The sequence below is a fragment of the Erinaceus europaeus genome, chromosome 12 (assembly GCF_950295315.1).
Source record: "Erinaceus europaeus chromosome 12, mEriEur2.1, whole genome shotgun sequence".
Lineage (NCBI taxonomy): Eukaryota > Metazoa > Chordata > Mammalia > Eulipotyphla > Erinaceidae > Erinaceus > Erinaceus europaeus.
The window spans coordinates 1,659,101-1,678,233 of record NC_080173.1 but is presented as its reverse complement, the minus strand read 5'-3'; the positions used below and the strand labels follow the sequence as shown (position 1 = coordinate 1,678,233).

At 43.1% G+C, this 19,133-nt stretch overlaps 1 protein-coding gene across 6 annotated transcripts in view; it reads right to left on the bottom strand.

Moving 5' to 3' along the window:
* TANC2 (tetratricopeptide repeat, ankyrin repeat and coiled-coil containing 2) overlaps positions 1-19,133 on the bottom strand; it is a 315,530-nt gene that overhangs the window by 134,493 nt on the left and 161,904 nt on the right. For 5 of the 6 annotated variants that reach the window (XM_060202531.1, XM_060202528.1, XM_060202527.1 and 2 more), the window contains one exon: positions 15,442-15,552. The exons of the other annotated variant lie outside the window; for it this stretch is intronic. In XM_060202531.1, the coding sequence (XP_060058514.1) occupies positions 15,442-15,552 (111 nt within the window). The remainder of the gene's footprint in view (positions 1-15,441; positions 15,553-19,133) is intronic. 6 annotated transcript variants of the gene reach the window in all.

The window sequence follows — 19,133 nt, the reverse complement described above, 5'->3', positions numbered from 1 at the left end:
CATCCCTTTATGATCAAAACACTACAAAAATGGGAATAGATGGAAAATTCCTGAAGATAGTGGAGTCTATATATAGCAAACCTACAGCCAACATCATACTCAATGGTGAAAAACTGGAAGCATTTCCCCTCAGATCAGGTACTAGACAGGGCTGCCCACTATCACCATTACTATTCAACATAGTGTTGGAAGTTCTTGCCATAGCAATCAGGCAGGAGCAAGGAATTAAAGGCATACAGATTGGAAGAGAAGAAGTCAAACTCTCCTTATTTGCAGATGACATGATAGTATACATGGAAAAACCTAAGGAATCCAGCAAGAAGCTTTTGGAAATCATCAGGCAATACAGTAAGGTGTCAGGCTACAAAATTAACATTCAAAAGTCAGTGGCATTCCTCTATGCAAACACTAAGGTAGAAAAAATTGAAATCCAGAAATCAATTTCTTTTACTATAGCAACAAAAACAATAAAATATCTAGGAGTAAACCTAACTAAAGAAGTGAAAGACTTGTATACTGAAAATGGCAATTGAAAAAGACACAAAGAAGTGGAAAGATATTCCATGTTCATGGGTCAGAAGAATTAACATCATCAAAATGAATATACTACCCAGAGCCACATACATATTTAATGCTATCCCCATCAAGATCCCAACCACATTTTTTAGGAGAATAGAACAAATGCTACAAATGTTTATCTGGAACCAGAAAAGACCTAAAACAATCTTGAGAAGAAAGAACAGAACTGGAGGCATCACACTTCTAGATCTCAAATTGTACTACAGGGCCACTGTCATCAAAACTGCTTGGTACGGGAAAATGACTAGACACACTGACCAGTGGAATAGAATTGAGAGCCCAGAAGTAATAAAGAACTGTGTGCTTTTTTTCCTTACAGAGTTACAAAACCTATCATTAGCTTCGTCCAACTGCTAAAGCAAACCTGGTTATATTTCCATTTCTTCATTCTGAAATTATCGCCTAAGTTTTTCTTTTCTGATGAATACTGGAAAATGGGTGAGCACTGCAAGCAGGGGCTGCTGTTCTCACAGTAAGTGCTGTAGCCAGCATGGGGGCTCTTCACATTCCACCTGAGCTGAGTTCCCAACTATGAGCATCACTGCCTACCTACCACCCAGGACCCAAAATCAGAGGGGCTGGCGCTCAAGCACCACTGCCCCTCACCCCTGCATACTTCTAAAGATAGTGAGGAAGCAGACAAAACAACTGCTTAAACGGAGGGATGGGAGGTGCTTTCAGTGTGCTCAAGATGTTCAGTTTTTCTGGGTGTGGCACACCAGGGAGAGCACACACGTTCCAGTGCACGAGGACCTGGGTTCAAGCTCCCAGTCACCACCTGCATGGGCGAAGCTTCACAGGCGAAGAAGCCACATGCCAGGTGTCTCTCTCTCCATGTCTACCTTCCCCTTCCCTCTCAATTTACTTCTGTCTCAATCTAATAAAGAAAAAATATATAAAATACTAAAATTGGTGTATTGCAAATGGGGTTGGGGGGGGGGGCAGGGTTCAGGTCCTGGAACATACTGGCAAAGGAGGACCTAGGGAGGGTTGTATTGTTATGTGGAAAATTGGGAAATGTTATGCATGTACGAACTATTGTATTTTACGGCCAACTGAAAACTATTAACTCCCCGGTAAAGAAACTTAAAAAATTAAAACTGGGGGCCTGGCCATGGCACACCCTTTTAAATGCACACAGTCCACGGGCAAGGACCTGCGCAAGCTTCAAGTCCCCACTTCCTACCTGCAGTGAGGATCTTTGCAAGCACTGAAGCAGCGCTGCTGGTGTCTATCTTTCTATCTTTCTCTATGCCACCTCAAGGACCACGGCGATAGGCACAATTTCTCCTCTCCCTGTGAAAGACCTCTGCAGAACACTGCCAGCCACAACCCAGGTCCTTTTATGTCATGCATCTGGGCCCCCAGGCTCTCGTCAGCCCCTTCTTTGCCCCCCGTTCCCCAAAATCCTGTGCTCTGACAGACACCATGCCCAGTCCGAGCTTTACTTTGTGTTCCTTCTACCTGTCCCTACGGCCCACCTGCAAGTGAGATCACTTTGTAGTTATCCTCCTCTTTTTAGATGATCTCATTTAAAATGATGTCTTTAAGTTTCATCCAAGATGATACAAAGGACATGAATTCATATTTTTTTAAACTTTTAAAAACATTATTTATTTACTTTCCGTTTCGTTGACCTTGTTTTTTTTTGTTGTTGTTGTTGTAATTATTGTTATTGATGATGTCATTGTTAGATAGGACACAGAGAAATGGAGAGAGGAGGGGAAGACAGAGAGGGGGAGAGAAAGATAGACACCTGCAGACCTGCTTCACCACTTGCGAAGTGACCCCCCCTGCAGGTGGGGAGCTGGGGGCTTGAACCGGGATCCTTAGGTCAGTCCTTGTGCTTTGCGCCACGTGCGCTTAGCCCGCTGCGCTACCGCCTGACTCCTGACTTCATATTTTACAATAGTTGAGTCGTATTCCATTTTGCATATATACCACACTTATTTTCAGCCACTCATCTATCATTGGGCACCTGGGTTGCTCCTGAGTTCTGGCTATTAATAACTGGACTGCTATGAACACAGGTGTGCACAGATCTCTTCTGATAGGCTTTTGTCTCCTTTGCACACACTGCCAGGAGAGAAACTGCTGGGTTATATGGCAGGCCCACTTCTAGTGCTCTGAGAAATCTCCAGACTTAACCCCAGGCTTCCAATGTCTACTCTGAACAGACACAGCTTGAAATACAAAGTCCAGTAAAGAGACACTGCTTCCACAACAGGGCGTTTCTCCATTGTCGCTGACCAGGCCCGAATCTGCTCCCCACAGCACAAGTCACTCTCCCGTAGGAAGCAAGACATTCATATAGTGGTCACAGCAAGGAATGCTTTAGCTCTGAAACCTCGTTTGTCTGAATGGCAAATTTGCTCTCTGCTGGCTTCCAGGTCTGAATTTACTCTGGAAAGTGCACACTAGAGCCACGTGTACAACTACAAGGCTTCACGAGACAGCACCATCCCAGAAGCATTTGCTGTGTTGCGGTCAGCACAGACGAAGCCAAAGGAAAGAGCTACCAATCCCAAACGGCAAGCAGAGGAGTTGTGAACATTACGGACTCTGGTGGACCATTAGCTCAAGTCCTCACAGAATGGGGTGGTAGGACTCAAAGTGTACGGGATCTGTAACAAGAAAGGGCAGTTGCTAATATGGTTTGGTGGCTTCAGACTTACAAGTGAAGTGTGCAGGAAGAAAGCGGGAGAATGGGAGAGGAGAGGAGACCCTCCTGAGTCAGCTCTTAGAGACCCGAACACACTTCCTGTGCTGCGCATCACCGTCATCTACTATTAGGCCTCTAGCATCTACCCTTACCTTTCTTCATGACAGATTCCTTGTCTGGAAAGATGCAGTTTCCAGCAGGTCATCACTTACTTAACAGCCGAGAACATTTCCTGCTAGCTGAGTGACAAGTATGGAGTGGGCAGCAGTGAGAGTTAACAAGCCCCACGGGCACAGATCTATCCCAGAGCTCGGTGCTATGCACCTAGTTTAAGTCGGCATCTCAGTTCCTTGGATCCCAACCCAGGGAGTCCTGCTCTAAGTAAAAGCAGCTGCTCTAGTGAGGTAAATGTCGAAGGCAGGAGCTTAATGTATTTAGCTCATGTTGTTTTTAGCATGCACACGTTTAAAGGCTGGTCATACGGCGGCAAGGATGACCATGTCATACTTAGATCTGGTTTTGGAGGGTGGCAGGAGAGAAAAGTACAGAAGCACAAAGCAGGTAAATTGTTCAGTCTTCCTTTCTCTTTTCATCAAGAAGCAAACGAGCACTAGAAGACAAATCAGCGCGTGCCCACTCCAGCTCAGGAGCCCGGGGACAGCCTTCTCCTCTTTGTCCTTTTCCTTTCCTGACTTGTGATTAATAGTGGGGTAGTGCTGTTTCCGCTGGGCTGGCTTCACGGGCGGGTAACAGACGACCCGGGACTCATGGTTGAGCTGTAGGCAGTATCTCTTTATTCATGCAGGACGCAGCGCAATCTAAGCCGAGCTGAGCTAAACTCAAGGTACCGTAAAACTCACAATGTTATATATACTTGCCAAGGAGGGTGGAAACAGGATGTGACATAGAGAGGGTGGAGAGAAAAGTGACTGGTGAAAATCAGAGTGTGACAAGGAGAGGATCAGGGTGTGACAAGGAGAGGGGGCGGAGCAGGCGAGAATTCTATCACTGAACCACTAATGCCCTGGAGGGAAGGTGGTGCTTGTTAACAGCGGTTATGTAAATAGAATGAAGTGGTTATGTAAATAGAATAGTGTTAAGCAGGAGGGATTTAAACCAAATGAAACAGAAGGGGTCTCATGCATACCAACAGGTTATCAACTCGTAAGATGACAATGCGTGGTTCCAAATTGATTTACCACTAATGTTCTGTGAACCTCTCCCACCTCCTAGGAAAGCCATCTTAGTTGTCCCCAAGAGACAGGGTCTGCTAAGTCCAGAACTTACAAGAGCGGCACGGATGAATTTATGTAGCTCACTCACTTGCACCCTGTCTCATGCTTGCTGGCTCGTGCAGAAATTCTCCCTGTTGTGGGGTGCCTTCTGGAGAGAGTCACATGTCAAGGACTCATGTGGGTGGGTGATCACGTGGGCTATTCTGAAGCTCGGGACCCAAAGCATTAGAAACACTAATACAAGTTACACAGAACTGAATCTAGGCTAATCTGAGAAAGGACCCAAGTGATTTGCCATTAGGAAAAACTTCTTTCATTAGAAACAAAACAAAACAAACCAAAACACAGGGGCCAGCAGTGGTGCACCTGGTTGAGCACACATGTACATGTCCAAGGAACTGGGTTTGAGCCCCTGCTCCCCACCTGCAGGGGGTCTGCAGCTATCATCTTGATCCTTCTCAATTTCTCTCAGTCCTATCAAGTAAAGTAGAATAATAAAATAAAAACCAGATACACATACACACACACACACCCCAAACCTACACAGCTTAAGCACCTAAATATAGGTGACTGCTTGCAAAACAATGGCGGTAGGCTCCAGGTGTCAATTTACAGGTCTACCTTGATACTGAGGCACTTATGAAAGACAAAATAAACCACAGCACTGCTGGGCAATGCAGCAAAGGCCCTAGTACACACAAGACACAGCTGCGGTGCTTATAAGCATATATATAAGGCTTTTAGAGCACTCTGGACTACACAATTGTTTCACTATTTTACCATATTATAGTTTATTACATCTTCTCAACACTTTTATGGTACAGGTATCAAGATAATCCTCATTTTACAGACAAGGAAATTGGCTATTAAAAATATTTACTTATTTTAATGAGAGAACTACGGAGAGGAAGACAGAAGGACCAAAGCACTGCTCAGCTCTGGTTTATAGTGGTACTGGCGATTGAACCTGGGACCTCAGAGTCTCAGGCATGAAAGGCTTTTTTGTATAGTTGCTATGCTGTCTCCCCAGATCAGAACATTTTATGGTTAAGTAATTTGGTGAAAGTTATGCAAGGAGTAAGTGGCAAAGCTTATGGAACAATAGTTCCTGGCCTGCAGTCTCAGCGAATGCAAATACGTTTACGGCCTCAAAAACCAAAAGTGAAAATGTTTTCAGAGTTAACAGCAGTTATCCATTTGAGGACCTAATTAAATTATGAATTTAAGCGCCACACCCACAGGCCAAGTCTTTAGAACTTGTGATACAAAGCACCTGGAGAAAAGTAAACATAAAGGTTAATTGATGAGTTTTAAAAGTGATAAGAAAACATTAATTAATGCTACATACTCAAAGTAAAAGTGCTTCTGTTTTGTTTCTTACCAGAGCACTGCTCAGCTCTGGCTTATGATGGTGCTGGGGTTTGAACCTGGGACTTGGGGTGCCTCAGGGATCAAAGTCTCTCTGCAACACCACTTTTCCATCTTTTAAAAATTGTTAGTCAGCAAAACATTTGTCCACTGAAGTAACTTTGTCAAATATTAAGAATTCAGTGGGCAGGAAAGTACAAGGAGGAAAAGTTACCCACATCTAGTTCATGTAGGTGTTTATTCCCGCAGCCAGTACACAGGCAATATCACTCCTACTTAAAGGACACTCAAGGTATTTCTGTTTCTCTCTCTGCTTCTAAACTCATTTCTTTCTTTCTTCTCCTTCTTTTTTATATTTTATTTATTTATTCATGAGAAAGATAGGAGGAGAGAGAAAGAACCAGACATCACTCTGGTACATGTGCTGCCAGGGATCGAACTCAGGACCTCATGCTTGAGAGTCCAATGCTTTATCGACTGCGCCACCTCCCACACCACCGAACCTCATTTCTTTATACTTAATTTCATAACCTGATTAGACCAGCACTGCAGTTTGATTATTTTCTTTATTCTACTAACAAGTTTGCATAACATCCAACTTTGACCCTTTGCAGGTGCTCTAATCACTGTACCATAACAGCCTCTGTTTCATCTGAGCCGTTACAACAGTTCTTTCCCCCTTTTCTCAGGGACGAGGGGGAGGAGAGTGATGGGAGCAGGAAAAGAGGGTGCTGCTGACTTCCCTTTGAGGACCTGTTAGAGGAAAAGCACACTGCGCATGTGAGGAATTGTGTTGGTATATGACTTAAGGCACACTGCGCATGTGAGGAATTGTGTTGGTATGTGACTTAAGGCACACTGCGCATGTGAGGAATTGTGTTGGTATGTGACTTAAGGCACACTGCGCATGTGAGGAATTGTGTTGGTATGTGACTTAAGGCACACTGCGCATGTGAGGAATTGTGTTGGTATGTGACTTAAGGCACACTGCGCATGTGAGGAATTGTGTTTGTATATAATTTAAGGCACACTGTGCATGTGAGGAATTGTGTTTGTATATAATTTAAAGGAGCTTAGAACCCAATGACCACCAATTTTAACTTAATTTAAAATTCCTGTTTTATAGTTATAGAGTTTACAACATAAATAATACAAACACAATGTAACAGAAGGTATTAATGATCAGAGAAAGGCTCCTGGTGTCCGTAGATCAATGTAGTATTACACAGATGATTCCAGCGTAAAAAGCTCACAGAAAAGCAAAGCATGCCATCTACTCAGGAATGAAGATGGTACTTGGCAGTGTTTTCAGAGAAAGAAAAAAGAAAGATAAGAAACCAAAGTATCCACTTTTCTTTCCTTTCTTTTTAAAAGTATCTAGCTTACCCCCACACCTATGGACATCTAATCTTTGATAAGGGGGCCCAAAGTATTAAATGGAAGAAGGAGGCTCTCTTCAATAAATGGTGCTGGGTTGTAACATGCAGAATAATGAAAGTGAACCACCTTATCTCACCAGAAACAAAAATCAACTCCAAATGGATCAAGGACCTGGATGGATGTCAGACCGGAAGCTATCAAATACTTAGAGGAAAACATTGGTGAACACTTTACCACCTACACCTCAAGGACATCTTTGATGAAACAAACCCAATTGCAAGGAAGGCTAAATCAGAAACAAACCAGTGGGACTATATCAAATTGAAAAGCTTCTGCACAGCCAAAGAAACCATCACACAAACAAAGAGACCCCTCACAGAATGGGAGAAGATCTTTACATGCCACACATCAGACAAGAGACTAATCACCAAAATATACAAAGAGCTCAGCAAACTTAGCACCAAAAAAGCAAATGACCCCATCCAAAAATGGGCAGGGGATATGAACAGAACATTCACCTCAGAGGTGATCCAAAAGGCTAACAAACACGTGAAAAACTGCTCCAGGCCCCTGATTGTCAGAGAAATAAAGACAACACTGAGATACCACCTCACTCCTGTAAGAATGGCATACATCAAAAAGGACAGCAGCAATAAATGCCGGAGAGGCTGTGGGGACAGAGGAAGCCTTCTACACTGCTGGTGGGAATGTCAATTGGTCCAGCCTCTGTGGAGAGCAGTCTGGAGAACTCTCACAAGGTTAGACATGGACCTTCCATATGATCCAGTAATTCCTCTCCTGGGGATATACCCCAAGGACTCCATAACATCCAACCAAAAACCAAAAAGATGTGTGTACATCTATGTTCATAGCAGCACAATTCATAATAGCTAAAACCTGGAAGGAACCCAGGTGCCCAACAACAGATGAGTGGCTGAGAAAGCTGTGGTATATATACACAATGGAATATTATGCAGCTATCAAGAACAAGGAGCCCACCTTCTCTGACCCATCTTGGACAGAGCTAGAAGGAATTATGTTAAGTCAGCTAAGCCAGAAAGATAAAGATGAGTATGGGATGTCCCCACTTATCAACAGAAGTTGAGAAAGAAGATCTGAAAGGGAAACTAAAAGCAGGATCTGATTAAATCGAGAGCAGGGCACCAAAGTAAAAACCCTGTGGTGAGGGGGAGGGTGGCTTCCAGGTGCAGCGGGGGGGGGGGGGGGGGGAAGAGTGGGAGGGGTAGTTGGGATGGGACACAGTCTTTTGGTGGTGGGAATGGTGTTTATGTACAATCCTATTAAAGTGTAGACATATAAACCACTATTTAATTAATATGAGAGGGGAAAAATTGATCATATGTCTAGAACTTCTTAAATCACAGACTGAGTCTTTTTAATACATAGGCTGTCTTTGATATGTTGACTGTCTCAAAAGCCTAGACTAGGGAGAACAGAAGCAACTGGTAGCACAGCTATATACAAGATGCTGGGTATTATACAGCAAACCCTAACAAAGGGACTTTTCAAAGTTAACCCTATCACCAAATAATGTAACAATAGCAATAACTATCCATTGTCTTCTTGAACCCTAAGACAGCAGGACCCTCACATTTCCACTATAGAGCCTAGATTTCCCCCAGTCCTGGAACCTCAGGGTGGGGCCCACTTTGCTACATGCAAATTCAATTTCAATTCAAATCAAATAATATTGCATCCGCGGATCGCAACCCAATCAATGCAACGAGTGCCACCCCAGCATGCTTCACTTCAGACTGTGTCCAGAGACTTCAGGTGTGGAATGACAACCCTTCAGCTTCATCACTCGGGTGAGACCTTTCCTTTCATAGTATTCTCTAATTCCATTCCAGGTGTTCCACTCCCCAATGAAGTCCCCAAACCTAGATATAGTCTAGGTCCCCTGAGATAGAGCATAGGTTCACCCGTGCCCATAAACTAGGGGAAAAATATATACCTGAAAGCAGAAGTACACAAGAGCCTGCAGGGAATACCCCCAACTCTTCATCTGCACTATTTCAGTCGTTAGGTCCATGGTTGTTCAACAATTTGTTTGGCTTTGTATGTTAACTCTCTTTTCAGCCACCAGGTTCCAGATGTCAGCACGATGCTGACCAGACTTGCCTGGACTGACGACCCCATCAATGTGTACTGGAGCTCCGCTTCCCCAGAGTCCCACCCTACTAGGGAAAGAGAGAGGCAGACTGGGAGTATGGATCAACCAATCAACGCCCATGTTCAGCGGGGAAGCAATTATAGAAGCCAGACCTCCCACCTTCTGCATCCCACAACAACCCTGGGCCCATACTCCCAGAGGGATAGAGAATAGGGGAGCTATCAGGGGTGGGGATGGGATATGGAGATCGGGTGGTGGGAACTGTGTGAAGTTGTACCCCTCTCATCCTATGGTTTTGTTAATGTCTCCTTTCTTAAAAAAAAAAAAAAAAAAAAGTATCTAGCGTCCTAATGTGTATGGGAGAGAGAAACAGAGCACTGCCCTGGCATATGTGATTCTGGGGCCGAGCTTAGAGCCTGGTGCCTGCAAGTCCAGCACCCCACTGCCGCTCCACTTCCTGGGCTGCTGTTCCTCTCTTTCACAGGGAATGTCAATGACCCCACAGGAGTTGAGGAAAAGTGTTCAAGGAACTAACGACTCACTCAATTTATGGAACTGTACATACATATAGCTTGCACATATATTAAAATGCTTATAAGCAACCCAAATAAAAATCCTTAAAAATTCAAAGAATGTGAAAATGCACCACAAAACTACTGTAAAACTCTTTCATTCTTGAGTTTCAAATATACTTAATTTAATATAACTTAAATAATACTGTCCTTTGAAAAGAAGCACAATTTTAAGAGATTTAAAAGTGACTCTTTTTTTTTTATCATAACAGATTAACCTTACATTTCTCTGAAAATATTTACTGTGAATAGTGTCTATTTTCAGAGAGTAGTCTGGACTACGACCTTTAACCTTGCATATATATTCTAAAGTCTTATAAAACTGTCAATTTAGACTACCACCTGTGCAAAAGCTCATTTTAAAACTTGAAATTAATGCCATATGCCACATAAAAACTTAAAAAACAAAAAAACTAAGATCACGAGTACTGCCAGCTTTAGTAACATCTGACTACTGAGAATCTTCAATACATACTCACTGCAGACATTTTTAATTGAGTAAAACATGGAAAATTATGGAGAACAGTAAAACACAGCAAGGCACTTATTTCTTTTCTTTTTTTAAACCAGAGCACTGTTCAGCTCTGGCTTATGGTGGTGTGGGGGATTGAACCTGGGACTCTGGAGCCTCAGGTGTGAAAGTCTGTTTGCATAACCATTATGCTATCTTCCCACCGCCCAAGGCACTTATTTCTTAATGTTTATTTTTCTGGAGCTAAGCACTGATTCACTTAATCTTAACAACCCAACTGGGTTTCATCCTTTATGAAACAAGACCTATTTCTATCCTAAGTTTACTAGCAATTTGAGGCTATGGAAGTTACATATAGACACACCGCTAGTTGGTGACAGAATTAGAAATTCAATCCAGATCTCACTGCAGAGCCTGAGTCCAAGAGTGAAAAGCGGAACCATCTATAATCCCAGTAAGCAGACGCCATCCCTGCTAGCATCTCACAACTCCACTCTCCTCTGACTGTTTGGGATTTGGATTCTCTCCCTCCTTTAGGCAACCTGTGTAAGAGCTGGCACATTCTTTTCAACATTTCCCCCTCTGAATATGTACTGTTGTATCTACACAAGCACACACTCTATTAAGTGACAGGAAACAGGCCCAGAGATGTTCTGTGATGTGTTCAAGATCATATGCCTAGAAAGTTAGTAAGTCACAGTTGCAAAGACACATTCAGCTACAAATTATCCCGAGCCTTTACATGTCTCCCTGATTATTTAGGTCTTGTGGTATATTATTATAACAATTGTCCTTATCTAGTAGCTTTATCAACACATCTCACAATAGCAGTATCCACTAACATCAGCTAGCGTTCACGAGCATTTACTATGAGCCAAGAATTCTGCTACATTCTTTAAACTTACTGACCTAATTTAAGATGAGCTCCCCATTTTTTTTCCTAAAGAAGGATATTAACTGGGAAAGCTTACTTAATCTGCCAAAACACACAGAGCTAGTAAGTAACCTCACAGGCAAGAGAGAGAGAAGGAGTGGCGAGACGCAGCATCTAGCCTTCACTTTACTAACCGCTTTACTGAAACCACTAGCTTCTCTGGTTACCCCTAAACAGAACACAGTCCCATGCCATACGTAAGCACTGAGCTGAATTTCATGTTTTTCACTTAAAGGTTGTTTATGACGTCTACACAGCGACAGAATTAGAGACAATATGTTTCCAGACTCAGGAGATCAACAATCAATTCGGCCTGTGACCTCACCAACATCACTTACACTCTCCCCTTGGAATATACCTAAAATAGACTTCCTAGCTTCTTCCTACATGAAGACCCAAACTCTCATCGGCTCTATTCTTACCTCTAGGTTCCTGATTATTAAGCAATTTGTTCTGCTTTATATCTTAATGCTTTTTAGCTACCAAGCTGCAGCTGCTGCCATGACACCAACTTGCCTTCCCTGGGCAGACAACCTCACCAATGTGTCCCAGAGCCTCCCCTCCCCAGAGCCCTGCCCCACTAGGGAAAGACAGAGACAGGCTGGGGGTGTGGATCCACCTGCCAATGTCCATGTCCATGTCCAGCAGAGAAGCAATGACAGAAGCCAGACCTCCCACCTTCTGCTCCCCATAAAGATCTTTGGTCCATGCTCTCAGAGGGATAAAGAACAGGGAAGCTCCCAGTGGAGGGGAGGGGACAGGGAACTCTGGTGGTGGGAACTGTGTGGAACTGTACCCCTGTTATCTTATCCCACAATCTTACTGATCACTGTTAAATCACTAATGAATAAATCAATCAATCAATCAATCTCTCTCTCTCAGTCTTAGTTTCCCTCTGTAAGGTGATTATCAAACACGATTCACTCAACAGTCTCCTCTGTGGTGGCTGGTCACGCACCATCATTAACTATAGCACTATGCACCACACACGGTTTTTCTCATGTGCTCCACCACAGGATTTAAGGAAGAGGAAGATGCTCTTCAGGCACTCCAGAATCTAAGGCTTTGCAGACCAAAGTCACTCTCTACTAGACAGACACTGCATCAAAAGCTTTATTCCAGTGTAGCACTGGCAGATGAAATGTCAATGGTTTGCTCCTTTCACACCTAAGACAACACTGAAAACAAGACATTGGTACACAGAAGTCAGTCCGGCACAGGAAGATGAATCAAGTAACATTCAGGGTATCAACTTCTCAGACACAAAAGCATTATTTTCTCAATTTAAAACAAACACCAAAAAGTTTAAGTTTAGCCAATACAGAAACAGCATCCCCAGGTGTCTATCCCTCTGACGCCACAGCCCAAAGGGCCTACAGACGTGCACCTGCTGACTTGCCTGTTTGTGAGCGGCTTCAGCGGCTCTTGGGATCTCGCTAGGTACATGCTCAACGCCGTCTAGGTATCCTGGGCCAGAAGAACGTCTATGGTGGGTGGCTCCATCAGTCTGCTAAACAAGTCCTCCGGGTAATTCTGGATATGCTTTTTATTTTTATTTTATTATTGCCACCAGGGTTAACACTGGGGTTTGGTGCCAGTATGATGAATCCATTGCTCATGACCACCATTCCCTCCTTTTTTCTTTTATTTTGATTGGGACAGAGGAATGGAGAAGGGAGGGGCTATCGAAGGAGAGAGGGATTCTGTCTCTGTCTCTCTAGACATATGCAATACTGCCTCACTGCTCATGAAGTTTCCCTGTGCAGATGGGGACTAGGGACTTGAACCCAGGTCCTTGTGCATGGTAACATGTGCACTATACCTGGTGAGCCATGACCAGGCTCCCTATGCTTAAATTTTGAGTCATTGCTCTAATCTTTTTTTTAAATTTTTTTAAATTTTATTTATTTATTCCCTTTTGTTGCCCGTCTTGTTTTATTGTTGTAGTTATTATTGTTGTTGTCGTTGTTGGATAGGACAGAGAGAAATGGAGAGAGATGGGGAAGACAGAGAGGAGGAGAGAAAGATAGACACCTGCAGACCTGCTTCACCACCTGTGAAGCGACTCCCCTGCAGGTGGGGAGCCGGGGCTCGAACCGGGATCCTTATGCCGGTCCTTGTGCTTTGCGCCACCTGCGCTTAGCCCGCTGCACTACAGCCCGACTCCCTGCTCTAATCTTTAGTTTATAATTTCTGCCTCTGTGAGATGCTGTTTTTCTTAATGGTAGTGAAGGCACACAGGAGGTATCAGGCCTAGCTTTAACTGCGTTATTATATAGTAATATATAATACAATGTGATTATTGTCTTGTTAGTATATCTAATGTGAGACAAATTTTAAAAGAGTAGATATTATTTGTTTATAAGTATACTAAGTCCATCGGTTTACTGCTGCTTTCTGGTACTATGTCAAGCCTACGAGCGCCAACCATCAGGTCACTAAGCTCTATTATGTTAAAGAGCGCATGACTAAGACATTTTCCAGTGAGAAGTATAATCTAGGAAAGGAGAGACCACAGAGCATTGGCGATGAACACTTTGACCTGCCTTAGTATTTTCCTGGCTTTCTGAAAAATCTCGAGTTTTATTTCCTTTGGTTCAATTCCAAGCCAGCTAAGAATTCATTCTTGTGGAAAATATATGTAAGTAACAACATGACTAAGGTTTCTCCACAGTGACTCAGCACTAGCTTTCCAACAAACAGGAGCAGGAGCAAGAGGTTAGGGTAAGGGTATCTGAGGGGCAGTTAGGACGACAAACATTAGTCCCCCAGGCAATTACTCTGATGTGCAACTCTGGAAAAGAAAAAGCTCTCTGCTGATGTTTCTCTCCCAAATTTCATTGCAGGAATAGGGAACCAACGCATTTATTTCTTTTACTTTATTCCTCTACAATTAACAAGAAGAAAATGCAAACACAGCATTCCACCATCCCAGTGTGACAATGCATCAAAACCGGAAAAAGATGATCCCGGAGATGTGCACCAGTGCCATGGAAGGACCTATTCTGTTCCTCTTAGAGACAGAAAAGTTGCTTCCCAACGTGTAACCGACTGATTTTAAACTGAAATCACATCTGCAGCATGGAGGAAGCCTAGAAGCCTGTAAGCTAACCATGCAATCCTCAGTCTTCAGTGCTGAACCTATCAGAACAGACCTCTCACTAGCTTTGCCTCACATCTTTGCACCTGTCACTTTGAAATTTTCAACATACACAGTTTCAGCAGAATATTATCGTCTATTACCTTCTTAGCAGCTAGAAACCACTTTACCCTGTGGGACCCCTGGTGTTCTTAATGTGTAGTAGTCTCCTTCACTGTGGTTTAACGTGGTTTTAACGAGCAGGAAAAAACAAGACCTGACCCGAGTCTTGTAAGGCCTTTACTGAAGCTCTGATCTGTACCCTCGGCTAGAGCTGTGGACATTCTGACACAGCTCTACAGACTCACTGCCAACTGAGTGTAAAGGGTGTTGCCAGGCAACTCCTCTAAGTTTGGAAAAATCTAGGCATTGATAATGAGTCGGTTTCAGGTTGGCTCCCACATAAGAAGGGAGTTAGTGAACTCCCACATATGCTTATGGGCCATTCATGGGAAGAGGCATTTCTAAAAATGACGGTCCAGGAGTCCAAAGCAGGGCCTGCCTGCAATGTTTCTTTTGTAAATTCAGTTGATGTTTAAACACCACAGTTATTTGCCTCTAACAGTGTAGGAATTCGACAGGGAATGGGCATAGTAGGTCACAATCACAGGGCTGGTGCTAAAGGGACAGTTTTTCTTTCATCACGAACATTCCTGTCTGCACAAGATCAAAAATAAAGTTGAAGAATTTCAAGTTAATGAAAGACAAGCTGAAAGCTACTTAACTATCAAATTTTCTTTGAAAATTATCTTTATGGTTGAGTCCTGTATTAGCTCTTATTATCAGATCATTAGTTTAAAAAGATGTTCAGTAAAACTATGTTCAATAAGCAAGAACAAGTGACGAGTTGCAAAAGCGGAAGGGGCTATGTTTCCATGAATGAAAAGCATGTACGATGCTGCTCTGACGGATGGGCCTGAACCAAACCTCCCTCTTTCAAAGCAGACACTTTGCATGCATGCTTACCAGGGCAGTATGCATCCACGTCCAAGTTCTGAGCTGAAGTGAGGGTTGGTGAGCCAAGCTCGGATTCTGGAATTCGTGGGCTTTCAACAAACTTTGCTTTCCTCAGAGGGGCTAAGGACAAAAAAGGGACGAGAGAGAGAGGGGGGGGGGTGTAAAGGGGGGGAGAGAGAGAGGGAGAAAGGAATAAATAGAGAGGGGAGAAAATAGGAAGGAAGAACAAAAAAGAAAAGAAAAAAACGGAGGGAAAGAGAAGGGAGAGAGAAACAGAGAGGGGTCATAAGTAAGGGGACAGCAGGCAACAGATGGAAGCACTTAAATGACGGCACGCTCTGTCAGCAGATGGAAGCACTTAAATGACGGCACACTCTGTCAGACTCAGATCAGGTCACCCTATTTTTTTGTGCCAGAAAAAAAGAATTAACTGCATTCTTCATAGAGGAGATGGGTCTTGCTATAATAAGTCGCTGCAGACTGGGAAAACTGAAAGTCTAATAGCCAGATCTATGAGTATAAATTTAATCGTCTCTACCTTTTGCTATTTTCTCTTTTCTGGTAAAGCAAAGAGTGTTTTTATGTTGCTTTCTTTTGCCATTAAATACAGGTGCCATTAATACCTAGAAAATATAGGACTAAGTTTTAAGACCTCGTTTATAAAATAATCAAAGGTTTTCTCTATTCAGAAAAAAGTATTAAAGCACTCAGTTGTGAAAAAGACCATAAGAAGTAAGTTAACAAGGAGAATAAGTATTCGATTGTCGGGATATGGAGTTGTGGTGGTGGGAACTGTGTGGAGCTGTACCCCTTATTCTATGGTTTTGTCAATGTTTCCTTTTTATAAATAAAAAATTAAAAAAATATAAAGCCTTGTATGATAAACAAAAAAAAAAAAAAAAAGAAGAAGAAGAAGTTAAAACCGCTGTAGGAATAATGTGCTCATGAGGCCATGCCTTTCTGACACTGGGCCGAGATAAGCTTTAGTCACATGGGTTCTAAGGAACAGGAATGCTCCATGACATGGATCCATTCCTATAATCAAGCACTAAGTATGACTCGTGAATGGAAGTTTTACTTACTAAAAGCCTGTATGAATGGTATATATTTATTTTAGTGGAAAATAGTTGGTATGCATTTAAGTAATCAGCTGAATGTATTTAAGACTGAAAGTGATGAAGATGACTTCTATTTCTGAACGGAGCCATTAAAGGACGTGAGCAGACGGACATGCTGAGCTTACTCCTGGCACACTGCTACCAGCTAGCCCTGAACTGTCTTCCGTATGTTACATATTAATGTCTTAGTTGTTGTTACGACATCTGAGTACTTCACATACTACTTTCTTCAGTATTTTTGGTGTGTTCTTCAAAATGCTCATCCACTACTGATCACAAGGGATTCTAAGCCATTCTTCAAGGACCTTGTAAAAAGTAATTAAAATGTCATTATAATGACCAGAGTTCTCCTCCTTTTTCTTTGGAGGAGAAACATAATCAAGTATTAAAATGCTCCTGAAATACGTGACATGTGCAAAGCCTACAGACCACTAACACATGCTTCAAACTCAGGGTCTGGGCAGCAAGATAGCTCAGCTGAGAAGGTGCCTGCTTTGCCATTCAAGTGACCCTGTTTGAGCCTGGCCCCGACCATACTGGGGAAGACTTCAATGATGCAGTGTTCTTTCCCTTGCCCCCCCTGCTGCTTTCTTTCTTTTTCTATCTGAAAAACTTGGCCCAGAGTGATGGAGACCCAGTGACAAAAAAAGAAAGAAAGAAACTTAGGGTGTATATGGACTGAGTGTATTAGAAAGGAGCCCGCTAACGTCTCTGTGGCAACGACGTCTAAACTGGGGCTGACAGGACAGTTCTCCAGCAGAAGTTAAGCTCTGGACTAGCACAATACCAACCCATACTAGGAGTACCATACTCCAGTCTGTTATTTCTTTGTTTGTCTACTATTTCTTTATTTTACTAGAGCGCTGCTCAGCTCCGGCTTACCATGATGCAGGGGATTGGACCTGGGACCCTGCAGCCTCAGGCATGAAAGTCTCTTTGCATGACCACTATGCTGTCTCTCCCCCACCCTCATTTTTATAAATCACAATCACAGATTAAGATTCAAATGATTTATATGTGTATCTGCAGTCTACTATTAGCCAAATGTTAGAGTCATTTACTATGATATCTCCGATCACTTAGAAACAATGAAACAACTTACTTAATATTTTCAGTGTAGGAGAAATCATAGTTTCAATCTTAAAGCTCCTAGGCATTTTACTAGATGTTTTGGCACACTGTCTCAGCGGCAGTTTAACTACTTTCTCTAATTGTTGAGTTCTGACAAATACTCCACTGGTCCTTACTTGAGGGACTACTGATATCTACAAATGTTAAAATTCCAATAGTGAAATTTGGGGCTAGTAAATAGAAGACAGACATTTAAGGTAAATAACTAAGGAAGAAATGGAAGAATGGCAGGAAAAGTTGAGGAAAGTAAGAGGGATATGCATGAAACACAAGATGTAAGCAGGGGAAGAACAGAACCCACACCTGTGAAGCTCACTGAGGTGGTCCTGAGAGCTAAGCCTGGACATTGAGTTTTTCCTTTCTGCCTTCACCTTTACGTTCACCCATGGGGTTTTTACACATGCGTAGTAACAAAATTAGTCATTTAGCCTTTTTCATTTTGTACACCACTGAATCCACACTGTAGGAGTCCAACCTCAATCTGAAAGTCTGTCAAACACATGAGGCACAACCTCAGTAACGACAGGCTGCCTTAGTAGCTTGAGTGCCGCTTGGTGGAGAACATCAAAGAGCAGCATGGCATTTGTGTGGAAGCCTGGGATCTTATATACTTCATGATAAAAAGAAAAAAGACATGTAAATGATTCAAATGGGCAAAAGAATTTTAAGCCAAAATGGTTCACTGGATACTTAAGAAAGTAGTGGTTAATGTGAGTGGGGTGGGAGAACTCTTAGGTCAAAGCAGGTATCTACAGAGATAGGAGAGGAGACAGGAATTACTGGCATTGGGAACACATTTCTTTGCTGTGAGAGACCTGACTGTGGGGCCCTGGCAGAAATGGGAAGCGGGAAGCAAAGTAGCTGAGTGTGGGCTAGTCGCTGCAAATATTCAGATCTTAGAAACCAAGCAAGTTGCTCAGTCTCAGTGAGCCTCAGCTGTGAGGCTTGATATCCAAGCATGGGATGTGCAAAACACAGCGTGGCTATTGAAGAGTGGAGCAGGGCAGGCCGTGATGATGGGAACACAAGCTGGCAAGCAATCAGATCCAAGAGCAGTGCAGAGGAGCAGGCTCACACACAGCATGGCGCTGAGGCGCGGGACGGCCGAGAAGCTGCCAGAAAGACGACTTGGTTTCTGGCACTGAAAGTTCTGCAGCACCTGAGACTCTTTATGAACTATCAGCTTAGGGTTAATGCCAGCGAGAACCCTGGAGGCAAAAATAAACAAACAGATAAATAAATCTGAAAAGTAGTGCCTCTACCATGAGGGAGTTGTGAGGATCACACTGATTAACTCAAACACCACAATGAGAACAGAGCCTGGCAAGAATAAAGTCTCTAACTGCTAGCTGTTACTATTACTATCACTGAGTTCCTCGTCTCTCTCTTTCCTGCGACGCCAGCCCAGCAGCTGTTGTCATCACTGGTATCACAGACTCAGCATGAACTGGA